The sequence below is a fragment of the Copadichromis virginalis genome, linkage group LG10, assembly GCF_057382275.1.
Source record: "Copadichromis virginalis isolate Kocher_CV1m ecotype Utaka linkage group LG10, C_Virginalis_male_GT1.1, whole genome shotgun sequence".
In the NCBI taxonomy this organism is placed as follows: Eukaryota; Metazoa; Chordata; class Actinopteri; order Cichliformes; family Cichlidae; genus Copadichromis; species Copadichromis virginalis.
Genome location: NC_140627.1, coordinates 18146327 through 18164677, shown reverse-complemented (window position 1 = coordinate 18164677; position 18351 = coordinate 18146327). Strand labels below are relative to the sequence as shown.

Genomic DNA, 18351 nt, shown 5'->3' with positions numbered 1-18351 from the left:
AATAGATGATTTTATTTTTATTTTTGATCTGCCACTTCTTTTGTCCAGCTTTTAGTTTTCTCAATCTTTTATGGACAGACCCTACACCATGCTGAGATATGCCGTTTGCACCTAATGGCTCTTTGGGAATCACCTTGTTGGTGAAAAATACAATTTTATTCCTGTCAAATGGTGTTATCTTTGCAAGAAAAGGAAATGGGAACAAATTATGTGTTTTTGTGAAAGGCTGCTAGTAACAAAGTGCTTAAAGACACATTTTCAAATTGTTTGTTTGCAAAGTTGTCTGTTATGTGTAGACACAACATTGGTTCAGCCCTTGTCTTATGTACCTTTTTTGTGCTTGATTGATTCACAGATCAGTGTTAACAAAAAGAAAAACACTCCTGGAGTGGACTAAAAATGAAAGCAGCATATATCCAAAGAAAAACCTTCAGAAAGGAGACTAAAATTACAGGAAGCGCTGGAAGCAAAGTATAAAGAAATAAGGGATGGCTTAAGTCATTTGCACAGTACTATATAATGTCTTTTTTAAATATATCACATTTGGCCAAACATATATTCTTTGGTTGAATAAATTATAACAGTCCTGTTCATACAATCTGCAAAACAACTCAAGAACGAATTCCTGCATCGTACATTTTTGGACTAACTACATGAACTATTGGTTTTGGGAATTCCATTCAGGCCCCATTTTTCAGTCTTTTTCATACTCTGGTTCTAATGCACTTTAAAGAAAGTGCTAATGCGTAAAAGAGTAACAGTTCCTTTATGCACATAAAAGCAAAAACATTGACTAATTGATTGTCCATGCTCCTGTTCTTAGAGCTTTTTTTTTCTTTGCCTCTGCTCTCGACTACATTCTTGTTTAACTAAAAAGGCTTTAGGCTTTTAAAAGAAACACTACTTGAAGTACATGACTGCATATCATCATTGGTCCATAAGTTTGTGGAGCCACTTGGTCTTCCTTCCTCCCCTGGAGTGTTGGTGTTATTGCAAACTGATTCCAGATATAGAATTTAAGAAGTAAGGACAAATATATTTAAAAGCCTAAAGGTAACAAGTTTAAAATATTTTAGCATTACGTTCTTATTATGTAAATGCACGTGTAAGCAAATCTTTCCTTATGTTATAAAGGTATGTTAAGACACTCTTCCAGTCGTGTACTGGTACATGTACACGCTCATGCAGACAATGACGCAGAGCAGAGAACAGAGGGGTAGCCGTAGGCAAAGGGGCGTCCAGGCCTCCAGCACAAAGAGGTGTTTGATATTTAAGAGCTCAGGCAACATTGCGGGTAATGAGAGCCTTGGGCGTCTGAGCGGGGCAGAGCTCCAAGGCAAGCACTGGTAATTGTGTGGCCCCGTTACAGGCTCATCTAGAGGAGAAGAGTGGCAGGAAGAACCTTGTGTCACAGATTAAGACAAGCTAGGACAGCTGCACTTAACTGCAATGGGCTGGAACACAACTTGTTTCCCAGGCTTCTCTTTGCAGCAAGTTAATAATAGAGCAGCAGAAAACAACAGAGATTACTAGTCATGCAAATCTGAAATACAGTACAGAAGGTAACAATGGCTTCAATTATCAATTAAATAATTCATCATAGAGGTATAAAATATTATTTAAAAAACAAAGGCAGAAATACATATTACAGAAGCTAGAGATCAAACATTTAGGGGGACTTTGCTTAAAAAGATCCTGTGATGATCATAGCAGTTGTTGATGTGGATATTATTAGTTTCCTATTTTTTTTACTTTTAAAAGCTAACTGAAAGCACTACGTTTCTTAGATTTCACTCTAGTAGCATGCGTGATTAAAGATACGTCTGTAATATGTGGTCCCCTTGTAAGACACAATGTAGGTGAATAAAATTGAGTTTTGGGTGCACCAAAACAAACATACAAAATGAATATCAGCATGTAATATTATTTTTTCATGAGCAATAGTGCAGTTGATGGTTTTAATTAAAGGTATAACACTGAAACTATGCTGGCATAGTTGTTATTTGAGGTCTTTGTGGTCTTCAGAGTATTCACAGTTGCTAAAACGTTGTACCTAAAAAGATGGTACTGTTAAATTTTTAAATCTCTTAACACTAGAACTAAAATTTGATTCAGCTGCAGCGGGTAGCAGCAGCACCAGTGGATGTCTCAAAATCTCAGGTTAAAAAACCTAAAAACAAAGGAAGAAAAACTGCCCGTGATCCTGGCTTTTCTCTACTTGTTTCTCCACCCTAATGTAAATGAGACTGAATGTTACGATAGGCCCCTTTCACCCCTCTACCCCCCACCTGCACATGAGGAGCTCAGACACACGGCTGCTTTATCTAAAGTTGCTACAATATATCCACTTAAAGCGCTCCCTGCTGCTTTGATAGTCCTATTTTAGTCACATTTCACGGCGCACAGTCCGCATTAAATGTAGTTCTGAGTCCTCAAGCATTCGTCTTATTCATGGCAAAATACTTTGCGTGCAACTTTTCCTTTCCTAGCGTTAGAAGACTAATTATCACCATATATACTGCAAGGTCACATTTCTTTATCATCAGTTTTTGTTTGCGCGTGATGTATGATTAGTTGTGGCTCTGTGGGCCCACTTTGAGGTTTTTTTTCTAATCTCTTCAAAAGGCCTTTTTTCATAAAAGGAGTGCCAACTTTTAAGATGAAAGGACCTCCTTGGTTTGTCCTCTTCGCTACTGAATGATAAGCATTGCAAATTATTTATGTACATACAGATTTTCTTTCCAATGGATGAAAGAAATTGTTATTGAAAAAGAGTCCATTTTTAAATAACATCTTTAATAACTTTTACCGGTGGAATAATGACTCATAATGGCTCAGAAATCTGTAGTCATCTATGAGCACAGGGAGCGTTTGCATTTGTTTGCATAATAAACTCATGTAGTATTCGTACTGTATTTTCCCGCTCTTCTGTGAGCTTTGAAAGTTCAGATTGACTTGAAGGCACCTGGAAAACAATTACAGGGTTGAACCGGCTGTCACCATGGACACAAATGGACCAGCTTAATCCTTTGACCTTTTCTCTGTTGTTTGCCTTTTTTTCTGTTGTTGTTAAAGCAATGTGTACTGATCAGGGCAGAATGGCAAGGTGATATATCAGCACGCTCCACAGACATGCACACACTAGCACACACACTAAAGCATCCCCTGGCTTTAGTAGAGGATTCTCCTCATCTGTCTGCATTCAAGAATTTACTGTCACTCTTCTCCCAGGGCCCGGCTCTCCTATCTTTATCCTCTTCATCTCCTCTTCTCACACTGTCACTATTAGATCTGTGCTCAATGTGTTTCATTCATTTTCAATTCTTTTACACAGCTCGGCATCTGTGTTCATTATATATTTTGTTCTGTAGTGTTATTTTTGACTGTCTCCCCATCATTGTCCTTCTTTCCTCCCGAGGTACGAGCTTACCTCCCTGTCTCGTCGAGTGAAATTTTAAAAAGGTGTTGCGGTTTATTGTGATGAGCGTCGAGGCTGTCCTAGGCATCAGGATTCGGTTTTACTGTCTAACCCTCGCTGTTTTTTGCCGCCGTCTGTCCCCGCCTGCTGTGTGGATGTCAACGTGCTGATGGCTCTTTCTGTTGTAGGATTACGGCACATTGCGCAGCGTCGCTTGTGATGATCTGCATCTCATTAGAACCTTGAAACGAGAGCATTCGATTTTGAGAGATGTGTAGGGGGTTTTCAGCATATTCATCATCTTTGATTCTGTGTTTGTCCATGCTGACAGCTGATGCTTGACATGTAATTCAAACACTGAAACGCGGCTAAACATCCTCGAATCTCTGGAGTAAACTTTTTTTTTTCTTGTCATGTAAACATTTCCATTTATATGAATACATTATTTTGCTTCCAGTTATCAGCACTGGATCTTATTCATTTTTAGTGACTTAGTTGCCTTTTTTAAACACATTTCACTCTTTTGTTTCTTCGCAGTTTCTCCAATTTTCACCCTGTCCTTCTTCTGTCATATAAGGGTGTGATTCACACTGTACAAAGTACAATTAGAAGAAAATTACCATTCCAGCTCACCAAACTGTTTTCTATCTTTTAATGCATCTTAATGAAGCTTTAATTTGTTGTTAAAATTAATAAGCGTCTCATCTTAATGTGAAAATGAGAGCTTTTCTGATCCCTTATTCATTATTTATTAAATCGCTCAGATTCAAAAAATTAAATAAATCCAGCTTTTTAATGTGAGGCATCTTGTGATGTTTATCTTGAAAGGTGCTATACAAATACAATTTTACTTCCTTACATCTAAAATTAAACATTATTCATAATCATTGTATTGGCTGAAATACAAATGAGGATTTACTGACAGAATAAAATTTTGTTTGAAGGACGCTGAGGAGATGATGGAAGGAAATGAGAGCAGAACAAAAAAAAAAAAAAGAAGAAACCAGAGCTTTCAGTAGCTAGTTTATCATCTCTGCTGAGGCACAGTTTGCTCTCAGGAGTGCCAGTAACTGTCCTGCGATACATTAAACTCATCTTTCTGTTAAATATTACATTGGAGGAATGGGGAGATGTATGCTGAAGCTGGATTGATATGCATGCTAGAGTTCCTTTTTTGTGATGAGCACTAAAAGATCCTGCAGGAGAATGAATGCTTTTAAATGTCATCATTCATAAAAAAAAAATAAAAATAAAAAATAAAAGCCCGGAATGTATACATACACTGCAGTCACTTACACATACAATCAAGTGAAAAAGAAGCTACACCATTTTTCAAATCTAAAGTTCTATGTATCAGGACAGAATGAAAAATCAATTGTTCCTTTCTAGGTTGTAGACACTACATAAAATATTATACAGTGTCATTATTTATTTAACAAAAAATAAGCCAAAAAGCAGAAGCAGTGTCTGGAAAAAGTCAATATAACCCACGATTCAAAAGCTTGAAAAACAAGAAGTGATGATTCGAGACTTTACCAGTGTCTCACATCATTGCAGAGTATAATTTTGACCCATTCTTCTTTACAGCATTGCTTCAGTTTGTTGAGGTTTGCAGGCATTTATGTATGCACGGCTCTCCTGCCACTGCATTTCGATCATGTTGAGGTCTGGACTTTGACTGGGTCACTGCAACATCTTTATCCTTTTCTTTTTCAGCCATTCTGTTGTCGAGTTGCTGCTGTGCTCGGGATCATTTTCCTGTGCCACGACACAGTCTTGTCAACCTTTAACTGTCAAACAGATGGTCTCACATTTGTCTCTAGAATACTTTGGTATACAGGGGAGGTCATGGTCGACTCAATGATTGCAAACAAAACAGCCCAGCCCAGATTATCAGTCCTCTACGGCTGTGATGGACAGTGAGGATGAGATGTTTGTGTTCATATACTTTGTTTAGTTTTCACTGGACATTGCACTGGGCAGTATGGCCAGACATCTTTACACTAGCCTTATCTGTCCAAAGGACATTGTTCCAGAACTATTTTGGTTTGCTCTGATGCAACATTGCAAACCTAATCTGTGCTGCCTCGTTGTTTTTAGAGACCTGGCAAACCTTCAAAACTAGTCAAAACTCTTGTCTTTTTCTAATTGTACTCTTATGCTAACTGAAGCCTGTAGAGCAGGGGTGGGCAACTCCAGGCCTCGAGGGCCGGTGTCCCTGCAGGTTTTAGATGCCTCCTTGAACCAACACAGCTGATTTAAATGGCTAAATAGCTCCTAAACATGCCCTGAAGTTCTCCAGAGGCTTGGTAACAAACTAATCATGTGATTCAGGTGTGTTGACCCAAGGTGAGATCTAAAACCTGCAGGACTCGAGGCCTGGAATTGCCCACCCCTGCTGTAGAGTCTTAAATGTAACTCTTGGGTTTGTTTTGTTTTTTGCAGTTTCTCTCTCGTACAGTCTAACCTTGGGGTGAATGTGCTGGAACATTCACTAATGGGAAGGAACTGTCCTCAATGTTTGTGAATAATCTTATAACCTTTCCCAGATTAGATGGGCAGTAACAGTTGCTTCTCTAAGATCGTTGTGAATGTCTTTTCTCCTTGTCAGTTTGCTAACGCACTCCTGAACCAAACCTGAGAACTGCTAAAAACTATGCTGTGATTAAAACCACCTGGCTGCTAATTATTCTTTTAATTTCTGTGGAAAGATTACGTGTGTGCTTTTTTCACCCATTTGGGCATTTTTATTTTCCCATAGCTTTTGTTAAATAAATAATATGATGTAATATGTTGTTATTCATCTGAGGTCGTATTTATTTAATTTATAGACCTGCTAAGGACTGAATGATTTGGTTTTATGCCCTCATACACAAATGAAAAGAGGGTCCACTTTATTTTTCACATGACTTTAAATACAGACAAATATAAACACACCTGAGAAACCTACTTCTGGTCCGGCCTCCTGTGCACAATACAAGATTTTTTGTCATAGTTATTTTTGTTGACAAACAGATGAATTTATCATTTGTTTTCTTAAAACAAATTATGCCACATATTTTTGACACTGCTCCCAAGTGGCAGTAGATAGCTCCAACATTTAAACAGAGGTCCTAAAATCTCATCTATGCACTGCCAGTAAAGCACCATGTCAAGATTATTAGCACTGATGGAGGAGGAAGAAATGCTAGCACCCGAAGCTGTAAAATGAGTAATTCTTGATTTCTGTAGTGACAGTCGTAAGCTATGCCAGTAGTAACTTAGAACACGTGCTGGTGAGACATTTTTATGTACACCACTTGATAAAAGACTTCTACATAGAACATTTCCTATCTGTATCCTCCTCCAGAAACTTTCTCTCTCCATTCTTGTTTGCTCAAAGTGTATGTAAGGGAAGAAACTCAGAATAGCTGAGAAGAAGTGACTTCTGGGAAGCCAGGAGAGAGAGAGAATGCAAGGAAGCTTAAGTTAACCTAATTAAATATTACACTCCACCTTGTCTTTGTCCCCAGGTCTTTACCCTTGAAGCTATGCCGCAGGTTGTATAAGGCTGTCTTTGTAGACATCAGTGAAAAACCTCACATTTATTAACTGTATTGCAAGAACTTCAAAGGTTTGAGTATTCTTTGCCCCAAATGTCAATTTCAAATGGTTTCATGTGCAAGGTCGCTTAAGGTGTTTCTGCGGTACTCTCATGCCTAATGGCTATTGAAGGTAGGCAGGAAACAATGCATTATTCTGTCACACTCAACTTTTATCTCTTACGAGTGGGTAGGTGGGAAGTAATGTATGTGCACTCATTTCCTTTGTAGCCCACAGGCACACACAGTGCTCTCTGATGCACAAACAGCAGCATAAGATTCAGCTTTACGTTTGGTTTAGTTTGAACTCCTGTGATCAAACACGATGACTAGGAGAATTAATTACCTACACACATACAAAGATTGTCAAAATGTACTTGATCCTTGCAAATTAACAACAAAAATACTTCACACATGTTGGCTTATATTTGCCTTTGAGTCGAGCAGCATTTTAAATGCTTGAAATTGCCCAGGGCTGTGAATTCCTGGTCAGATTACTGATAACTCCCTACACCTCTGGAGATATCCGCTATCATGCTGATTGCCTTGAGTGAAGTGTAAATGTAGCAGAATACACATGTACAGTTTATGCACAGACACACTGCATTATAGTGCTGCTAAAAGACTTGCAAAATAACTTGCTTTCTGTCTGCTATAAGCCTAGCCCCACACACACACATGCACACACACGCACACACTCTCACACACAGACAGCACTCAGCTGTTCCTCTTAGAAGAAAGGAACAGCTGAGTGCAAAACCCATCACAGTCTTTCTGATCCTCTTTGCCACTAGTTGCACGCATGCCAAGCCTCTCAGTAGAATGACTGCCACATATCTGTCAGGATAAACTAAAAGCTACTGAAACATCCTGGGGGGTGTGAGATATCTCTATTTTGTCAACCATCAAAATTTATGTAGTGTGGCACTCCTTTCAGGTGGATGATGCGTGGGCTTCTGTTACTACTGAAATGTTATTGGTAGTCTATTTTTGTCCCAGCACTTAAACATGCAATGTGGTTTGTAAAAGAGGAACATTATGGCAACTGAACGAATAGAATTTTAGATTTAGTTTTTCCTTCGTAGTCCAATGTTTCTCAAAAGTTTTCCACGGTGAGAGATCATTCAGTTTGTTGGTTGCATATAGCTCTGTTTGCCAGTTGCAGAGGGAGTTGGGGGTTGAAATACAAAGGAGTACAGAAGGCAGATGGAGACATAACAGTGAGAGAAAGGCCACACCGCCAGCAGCAGAAGAGAAGTAGTGTGTCGCACAATCTTGCTGTGAAAAATTTCCTTTGATTTTGAGTGTGAAATCTCAAGCACACACACACACACATACACACACACACAAATATACACAACTGAAGGCAGCCCTGATTTTTAGGAAAGATGCTAAAAAACAAACTTTGGTGTTGAATTCTAAAAATAAAAAAACCCAAAACATAGACATTTATTTGGTGGTTGTTACAGTAGCCACTTTCATTAAAAGCACAAATAATCACACACATGCACACACACCCTAAACCATGTGACTGAACATGCATTATCTATACCGCTGTGTGTTGGGCGATCGTGGCTCAAAAAGTTGGCAGTTCGTCTTGTAACCGAAGGTTGCCGGTTCGAGCCCCGGCTAGGACAGTCTCAGTCGTTGTGTTCTTGGGCAAGACACTTCACCTACTGGTGATGGCCAGAGGTGCCGATGGCGCGATATGGCAGCCTTGCTTCTGTCAGTCTGCCCCAGGGCAGCTGTGGATACAACTGCAGCTCGCCTCCACCAGTGTGTGAATGTGAGAGTGAATGAATAGTGGCTTTGAGGGCCCCGAAAAGCGCTATATAAATGCAATCCATTATTATTGTTAAAGTGGTAGTAGTGTACTAGTGCATCTGCATTTTATACTTATTGTTTGTGACTTTAACCTGTTGGTAGTGGTTGCTAGGCAACATGGTGACATCATGATATATCATGCCTAGTTCAAGTTTTCTGCACTTAAATGAGTTGACTGAAATAAAATGATAATCTGCTTTTGATCATTTTAATATCATAAATGCTTCAAATGGGCAAATTGTTATAATATAATATAATGTAATAAATTATTATGTGGTTGCTAGGTAGATTAGAACCTGCAGTTGTAGCTGTGTGCAAATGTTGGTGGTTAAATTCCTGATCATGTAAGAAGAGTTTGCAGGCAAATAGTATTATAGTAAGACAATAAACCAGAGCTGTTTTAATTTTGCATATTTCTAACATATTGCCACAGCTTAGAAGCAACAGCCAATAATTACACAATTTAAATACATTTAAATATAAATAAATCAGTATGTTGTATTTAAAAAATATTTAAAAAATTAATAACCCAAAATTAACCCTCATACTACTGACATTGAACATTGAATGGGGAATAATTTATTGCATAGACAAATAGCAATAATAATAATACTAGTAGCAATCTCAAAGCTTTGTCAGTTACACAATTAATTCCATCAAAAGAAACAAAAGTTACTGTTAATTTGCATATTTTGTAAAATGAAAATCTATAGTTTTATTGAATGCAACTTTGAGCTATTATTCCAAATGCAGTTCACAAAATTATTTTAGAGCTTTTTCAGCATCTTTAGATCTGTTATGACTTAGTTTTCATTCATTTCAAGTACACATCATTTGTGGTCACTTTAACCCCACTATAAAATTATACACACAACCAGCTGTCCAGAGATGTAATCTCTGCAGCATGTTCTGGGTCTTCCCCGGAGCCTCCATTACATGCCCAAAACACTTCACTAGGAGGTGCCCAGGAGGCATCCTGGCCAGATGCCCAAACTACCTCAGCTGGCTCGTTTTCATCTGGAGAAGTAGCAATTTTAGTCTGAACTCCTCCCAAATGACTGAGTTCCTTACTCGATCTCTAAGGCTGAGCACACTCTTCTGAGGAAACTTGTTTCTGGCACTTGCACCTGTGATCTTATTCTTACAGTCACTATAGATAGCTCCTGACCAAAGGCGAGGGTAGGAACGCAGATCTGCCAGTAAATCAACAGATTTACCTTCATGCTCAGTGTTTTCTTCACTACAGCAGATCAGTACAGCTTCCACACCACTACTCTGTCAATCTGATGCTGCCCTCTCCCTTCACTTTTGAACAAACACCCATATGCTTAAACTTCTCCACTCGGGGCAGCGACTCATTCTGAATCCAGTGTGTACACTCCACTCCTTTCCAGCTGAGAGCCATGGCCTCAAACTTGGAGGTGCTGATTCTCATCCCAGCCTCTTCACACTTGGCTGCAAATAGCCCCAGAACAAGCTGGAGATCATGGCTTGATGAAGCCAACAGAACCACATCATCTGTGAAAACCAGAGATGAGAACAGAATCGGTCAGAAGCAGCAGTCCTGGCGGAGACCCACACCCAGCAACCAGTCTGGCTCTTTACTGCCAGACTCTCACTACTGTTGTACAAACATTGGAAACTAAGGCTAAACACACACTAAAGGCAGTTATAGCATACAATTTGCCTAATGCTTTGCTAAGGCCATGATAACATCTTAGAGTAGGAACCAATAGTGCTACCTTCCTGCCTGCAAATCGCGAACAAAGGTACATTGGAGGATCATTGCTTCTCAAAATATGGCTTTAAGTGTAGCTATGTGTTGCATGATCGGGACCTCTATCTCGCTCAGGTAGATCTGTGGATGTCTCCAATATTATGATAACCAGGTGATGAATGAAGTGATAGCATCTGAGTTTTTCTTCCTTAAATGAGTGTCAGAGTGTCCCTACTGCCCGGATATTGTGTGACACTTTAATTTAAGACTCACTGTAAGCACTAACTGAGCAAATCATTCCCTTTATTAAAACTTCATAGAACATTTGGATTTTTAAAAAGCACAAATCAAAGAAAAATAAAAAGGAATGATGTGGCATCGTTAGGAACAAAATGATTCACAAAGTCATACAAAAATGGAATGATAAAAAAATCTCTCGATATATTTATATATCTATGAGATATTACAAAAATATACTTCTGGGGTCTGCACGGACCCCAGTCAGTAGGATGATGCAGCAAATACCATGACTCACTTGAGATTTTAAAACAATTAATAATTTGTAACACTGATATTTGCTAAATTTACGCCTTTACACCATTGAATAACACATTGAGTGCCACCAGCTAACAAGGTAGTCTGTTTATGTCTGTTTATAGCTGAAAGATGTTTCATTGCTGTAAAAAAAAAAGATGGAGGGTTGCAAAAAGAAAATACAATAAACTGTAAAAATTCTAGAAAATTTAAAAATACTGTAAATGTGTTTTTCCATCATACCCAGCATAGCAACACACTGTGTAAAATAGGAGGAAGACTTTGAATATGTCAATAAAGTTGTTATAGTGGGGGTTAGTGACTATTATCAATATTAATAGTCATTTATTATCAATAAATTTAAAAAAGAAACCCTTTGCCTTAGCAGCATTTTCTAAAACCTAATCTACTTTTATTGCAGTATTGCTGATATATTCCTTTCGCTTTACTCTCACTTCAGATAGCTCACTAGCTGAATCTGAGAGCTTTGGCTCAGTCAGATTCAGGAGTTAATGAGATTCAGCTTTACAAAATCAAAAACTGCTTTAAACTCCACTTTGACTTTAACGCTAACATCTCTTGACTTTGCATAGCCTCAAGTTTTGTGACATGAAAACCTCCCTAAGCCCAAAGTGTGAGAATTTAGGCTGGTCCCTGAAGTATATTCAAGAACAAAGCTGATACTCAGGCCTGTGTGAAGGTACAGTTGTTTTGATGCCTTAGCTTCAAATAGGGTTTCCTCTGGTGGTAAAGATCTAAATGTCATTAAAAGGAGAACATTGAAGGGGAAAAACTGAGATTTTGGTTACTATGAGATTTATGCATGCTTTGAAAAGACTATTTTTTAAAAAGGCACTTTTACTGTTTTGACATGATATTACCTGCATTAGCCAAATGTATTCCAATATTTATTATTTCATTTCTCAACTCTGTCCAACAGCCAGTTTATTTTTTATCTGTCTCCAGTCAGTACTGGGAATGTTAGTGTAGATTTGCTTTTCTGTTTAACAATTTATGTACCTAATTTATGTATTTATGCATTTTTTTCTTTGCAACTATAGCAGCTTACAGTTGCAATTACACAGTAATTTAATCAGGTTGCTCTGTTAGAACTCTGTAAGTTGTAACTCCTTGGCATTTTTCCTTTTTAGTGCTTTTCGAGTAGCATGCAGTGGGTATACTGGAGTTTGTTTTTTTGTGTTTCTTTTTCTAAAGAGGGCTGTTTGTTCCACCTGACAGTGGGGTTAATGAAAGCATTGAGACTGAACCAAACAGTTTTTTCAGGGCATAAAACCAAAACACTGAATAGCCCTTTTAAGACCCTGCAGAGGCAGAGTTGGCAGTAAGTTCCACAGCTCGACGCTTCAAACAACCCTTTCAGATTATGTGTAGTAACTTGATTCAGTAATAATATATAGAAGTATAGGTGGCGCTTTAATTATGCAACATTATCTAAGTTATCCAAGTTGAGTCAAGCTACAAGGACCCAAATGAGATACAGTAGTTCACATCATGTGTAGCAGTGTGCTGGTAAACTGGATAACAAATCTTAGAAAATAGAGTGGAAAGGAGGAAACACACAGCAGTAAGGCAGTCAGTGATTGTGCCATGAAATAGATCCTACATCACAATGCAGCATCAGAACTGTAAGTATCAAAGTTTTATCTTCAGATTTCTCAGAGCAACTTGATCCTCAAAATTTATTGCTCTGGAACTAGAAGCCCTAATTGGTGAAGAAAAAAAAGCTTCTGCTTAGTTTCTGTTTGGAAAGCCTTTGAAAGACGCTGCAAAGCGAATTTAGCTCTATTGAGGATGATTTCAAAGCTGCTTTTTTTTTGTACGGTCAGCATATGTGAGAGGTCTTTTATCCCTCCAAAAGGCTGGAGGAATGAGACAGTCTGAAGCCCACTGACTCAGATCGCTATTGTCTGTCCACAGATATTCTCCCAGTGTGAGAGGTCACACATGCACAAACATGCGCACACATACAGACATACACACACACACACACACACACACACACAACTACGACTTCAGAAGGCTTATGCTGCATTTACTAACAGAGAGCCGGGATGAAAGTCAAGGTTGCAGGCTGCAGTGGAGTTAAAATCGAAGAGATGCGCATGTGTGCAATTTTGGATTTGCACCTGCTAAATGAAGCTTGAACTTGGCCTACAGGCTTTTTTGAGGATGCATGAACTCTGATTAGCTGTCTCCTCACCTCAGCATGTTGTGCGTATGTGTCTGTGCCATGCTGGAAAGTACTTAACTTTTCACCTCTGCTGATCATGAGCAGAACCTGAATTCACAGTAGAAGTACAAATTTTCGATATCTTTTCCAGTCTTGATTATACTCTTAAGTAAATATACTTTACAGTTTTAAAGAGTCAACTGACTTTTCTTTTTTTTCCCCCAGAGGCACTGGGATGCCTCTGTGATGATGGAGGTAAATTGCTATGATTTGTGTGCTTTCAACAGCAATTCTGCTTCTGAATGTAAGCTGCATAAATGACTTGGAAGAACAAACAGCTGTGCAAATTGTCGTCAGAGGAGCTAAATGAGATTTCCTTTCTGACGGTCTACAAATAACGGTTCCATAAACAGTTCTTCACTTCTACATTATCTTCTACCACTATAACACCCACTCAGGCATAATTTCCAGGAATGGCATGCAGAGTTAGGTATTGTTCATTTCTACACAAAAGTAAAAAAAAGAAAATCGACCCTCCTCTACCTTTTCCAATCCACTTTTGCAAGCAGTAGATGGGCAAATCAGCTCCACAAAGCATCATCCTCCTGGCCTACTTGTTGAAGTGGCAGCTATTGAGTGCTCTATTAACCTAGCTATTAGTGCTAGGTTAATAGAGCACTCAATAGCTGCCATCCATTTGTTCAACAAACTTTTCTTTCATAACACTGGTTAGCTGGTGTGCTTGAATCATCAAGATGATAGAGAAGATAGAGAAAAAAGCAGTTCACCAAAGGAAAGCTGAAATATAATTATAGGGCACATTAAAAAAAAGAAGAAGATTGCCTGGTATAAAATTGTGCCGATTCTTTTTCATAAATCTGCAGCAGATGTGTTGTGAACATTCGGACTGTGCGTTGAAAAATAATTAAAACCCTTAGTCTTCGTTCAGTTTTACGGTAATTACCCCCACGGGTGGCAGAATTTCCAATCATAGTTTTCTAGTTTCTAGTTTTTGCAAAATGAAAATGAATGCAGCATGTAGTCTTTATGTCAGAGAAATAAACAGGTCCAGATCCACCTCAGCACATACACAATACCGTAATACTCCCATATTTAGAAAAACTGTACGAGTTGTTGAAGGGACAGAATTCAATCAATGGCTAAACTTCTAATAAGTGAGAAACTATTAATAAAATATTACAGTTTACAGTCAGGAGTGTTTTTATGTTTTTGGGGTTTTTTTCAGGTGGGAACAAGTTGAAAGGACAGCAGTTTTGTCTGGATTGGGCCTGGATTTCTTTGGAGAAAGAGTACTATGTGGTGGATGAGGAGGAGAAATTTCTGGACGTGGTGCTCAGACGAAGAGGATACCTGGGGGAGACGTCTTTCGTTGGTGAGTCTGTTTAGTCTCCCTTTCTGATCAGAGGACATATGTTCTATCGTCTAGCATTTTGTCTTCAAGGGATGGCATTGAACAATAATGTCCGGTGGATTGCTTCAATTTTTTATATTATATTCATAGCCAACTTATCAAAGTCCTTGATCTCTCGTCAAATGCAGAGGTTGAGACTTTAGCATGCAAGCAAATTCTAAACAACTGTTGAAAACCTTTCAGATCATCCCCCATAGAGATGATCTGTAATAATTTGGTGGTGCTCTGGCTTTGCATTCCACAGCACATGCTTGCATGCTGGCAACCATTTAGTAAAAGCAAAGAGTACAACTTTACAGTACTTCCAGCATGGCCTGTTAGTTTTGATGTCAAATTCATATTCTCTTACTGTCTTTTTTCCGTAGAATTCAATTAAAATTTCAGTGCTTTACAGTGTCTTTTGAAATGCCAGGCTTTTCATAGCTACACATTCCTGTTTCTGCAACAAAAAATTTTTTAACAAAAGCTCACACATTCACGCAAAATGAAAATGCTATTGAAGCTAAAAATCTATTGCAGAATTTCCTTTTAACGCACATTTTGACCAGATTTGTCCTCAAAGTCAGAGTAATATTTTCTGGCTTCAAGCCAATTTAGTTTGCAAAAAAAAGGTTTTATTAGATTTAGGAAGCTGAGATGGTTGCAAGGTCAGTGCTTTGCTATGTACAGAGATGTAACTCTTTTCTTTTTTCTTTTTTTTTTGTCTTTAATGGCGCATACAGGAAACCGGTGTAATGCAACCCATAATTTTTCATTTGCTGTATTTGTCCCAGACGGTTAAGAAAGGACATGAAATAAATATTAAAACACGTGCATGTCAAAAGGCAATAAAAAATGCACTGACCAGATGGCTATGGCAACATTTGCAAAGAAAACACTGACAGTTTTATGGCTTTTACTGAGGTTGTACATTAAGTTCCTGTTACATACTTAGGTCATTATCATTCATATCAAGAGAAATCTCACCCCATTATCACCTTGTCTCTAAGTAATACAAAGCTGTAGATGTGAATGAATATTTATATGTTTTTCTCTTCTGACTTTTGGACTTCACTCTGTCTGGCGACTATGGCCGACCGTCCCCTGCAGTTTTAATGCCACGGTCATTGTTAGCTATTTGACAAATGTCTGTTTGCTCGGCTTGTGGACTTCAGTCTTTTGAATGAGTTTATTATTTATTTTGTTATGTCTTAATCACTTATCTAGCTAACTGAAGAAGCAAATTATTAATAACATTATATGTATACAATAAAAATAAACATGTTATTTTATTTATTCACATCAATAAACTGTCATTTTATTTTATCAGAATGTTGTTTTGAATAGACAGTGGTGCATTGGTTAGCAGTGCCTCATATAAACAGCTTTCTAATCAGCGGGGACCTTTCTGTGTGTAGTTTGCATGTCTCCCATTGCCTGAGCAAGTTTTCTGCCTTGCTAACCACAGCACCACTCTGACACTCTGCGCTCCAAATAAAGATGCATCTGCGTGCAGGTGGTTGCTCCCCATGCCCCTGATCCCCATCTCCCGCAATCATCCAAAAGCAGAGTTGGGTATCACTCATGGCATGCTAGTTGCACTCTATTATAGACCACTTGTGTTGTTTTCTTCTGGGGGGGGTTTTGTAGTGCATAGCGCAACTGAAAACAGTAGAGGAAGTGGAAAGCAGGCCTATATGCTTCAGTCGATCACTGTCAAGCTGCTGGCAGGTTTGATGAGTCAGCACTCTGAGCTGCAAAATAAAGGAAAGAGCAGGGAATTGATTAAGACGACATTAAGTCGATGCAAAAGAAAAATGATTTGGAATATTTATTGGAGTCAAAAACACTCAGTTATTTGAAAAAAGTGCATTTTTGCTTGTTGATGGTGCTCGGTTGCAGGTGCCCGAATACCTGAATATAAAACAAAGCACTGTGACCTGGCTTATTGCTTTGTAAAATCCTGGTTTGAAGCCTTTATTCTTTATGGGACAGTAATTCACAAAATGATATTTTGACTTGAGTCAAGCAATTAAGACCATAAAGTCACTGGGAATATCTTTACTGAGGTCATAAATTAAGCAAGCCTTCCGGTCGATGCCGTTCCCTTTAGGGGTCGCCACAGCAGATCGTCTGCCTCCATCTCACCCTGTTCTGAGCATCCTCCTCTATAACACCAACCCTGTGCATATTCCCTTTCAATACATCCATAAATCGCCCCTGTGGTGTTTTGTCTTTGTTCCGCCCCCCTGGCAGCTCCATATTCGACATCCTTTGTCCAGTATATCCGCTATCCCTCCTCTGCACATGTCCAAATCATTTCAACCTTGCCTGTCCAACTTTGTCCCCAAACTGCTCACCTCAGTTGTTCTTCTGATGTGCTCATTTCTGATCTTTTCAATCTTGGTCGCTCCCAAGGAAAATCTTAACATCTTCAGCTCTGCCACCTGCTGTCTTATCATACATCATAGCAGGTCTCACTATCATCTTGTAAATTTTCCCTTTCACTCCTGCTGCAATCCATCTGTCACAAATCACCGCTGACACTCATCTCCACCCTCTCTGCACTCTCTTCTTCTCCTCTCTTGTCATTGCCCTTTGTTTTGTATGGATGATCCCAGGTATTTACACTCTGCTCCTTGCAGATTTACTGCTACACCTGTGTTCCTTTTCTTTTACTGTCATTCCTCTTTTCTCCAGTTCACATCTCCACCTCTCCAGGCTCTCCTCGACCTGCTCTCTACTCACGCTACAGATCATAGAAACATAGATGTTACAACTCTCACCATTCATCCAGACTGAGGACAAGTGATAGGAGTACACACAGATTTTTATACAATGTACTTCTTTTTCCAGCCAAAGTTACGCCCTACTTTCACAAAGAAAAGATCATGTGTAAGTCATTCCATTGGCATCAATTTTTTGACCCAGAGCCTACACCCTGTCTATATAATACATGATTTTAATTATTTGATTGCCAGCTTTATCAATGGGCTGTAAGAGAGAAATACTTTTGAAAAATCTATAAGGTAATATTTGCAAGCTTTGAGCTAAAGATACATTTTTTGAGAATTGCACAAATTTTTTTTTCTTTCATAATTTCTAATACAGATAAAATCCAATATGGAAAATGATGTCTTCTGATTCTGGTTTGAGCCATGAAATCCAACACTGACGTGAAAATTGTTCTCCTGGTTTACAATCTGTATTTATAAAGGTACCCCACTCATTGGTGGTGCTATGGTGTGTGTAGGCCACAGACACCAGAATTTTATTGTAATCCTCTTTTACCCGTGCTCTGACTTTCCCCCAACTTTCAGGAAAATCAGCCTGGTCGTATTTATGTAATCCTGCTAAGAGACAAACAAACAGGCGGAACTGAAAACAATGGCAGCAGTGACAAAGTCGCATTTTGTCCCCTCTTTTGAATGTTGACAATACAGTGGGGCAAAAAAGTATTTAGTCAGCCACCGATTGTGCAAGTTCCCCCACTTAAAATGATGACAGAGGTCAGTAATTTGCACCAGAGGTACACTTCAACTGTGAGAGACAGAATGTGAAAAAAAAATCCATGAATCCACATGGTAGGATTTGTAAAGAATTTATTCGTAAATCAGGGTGGAAAATAAGTATTTGGTCACCTCAAACAAGGAAAATCTCTGGCTCTCACAGACC

At 38.7% G+C, this 18351-nt stretch overlaps 1 protein-coding gene across 1 annotated transcript in view; it reads left to right on the top strand.

The window, feature by feature from the left end:
* Positions 1–18351, top strand: part of frem2a (FRAS1 related extracellular matrix 2a) — a 79379-nt gene that overhangs the window by 13525 nt on the left and 47503 nt on the right. Inside the window, exon 3 of the mRNA XM_085470373.1 lies at positions 14512–14658. Coding sequence (XP_085326499.1) covers positions 14512–14658 — 147 coding nt within the window. The remainder of the gene's footprint in view (positions 1–14511; positions 14659–18351) is intronic.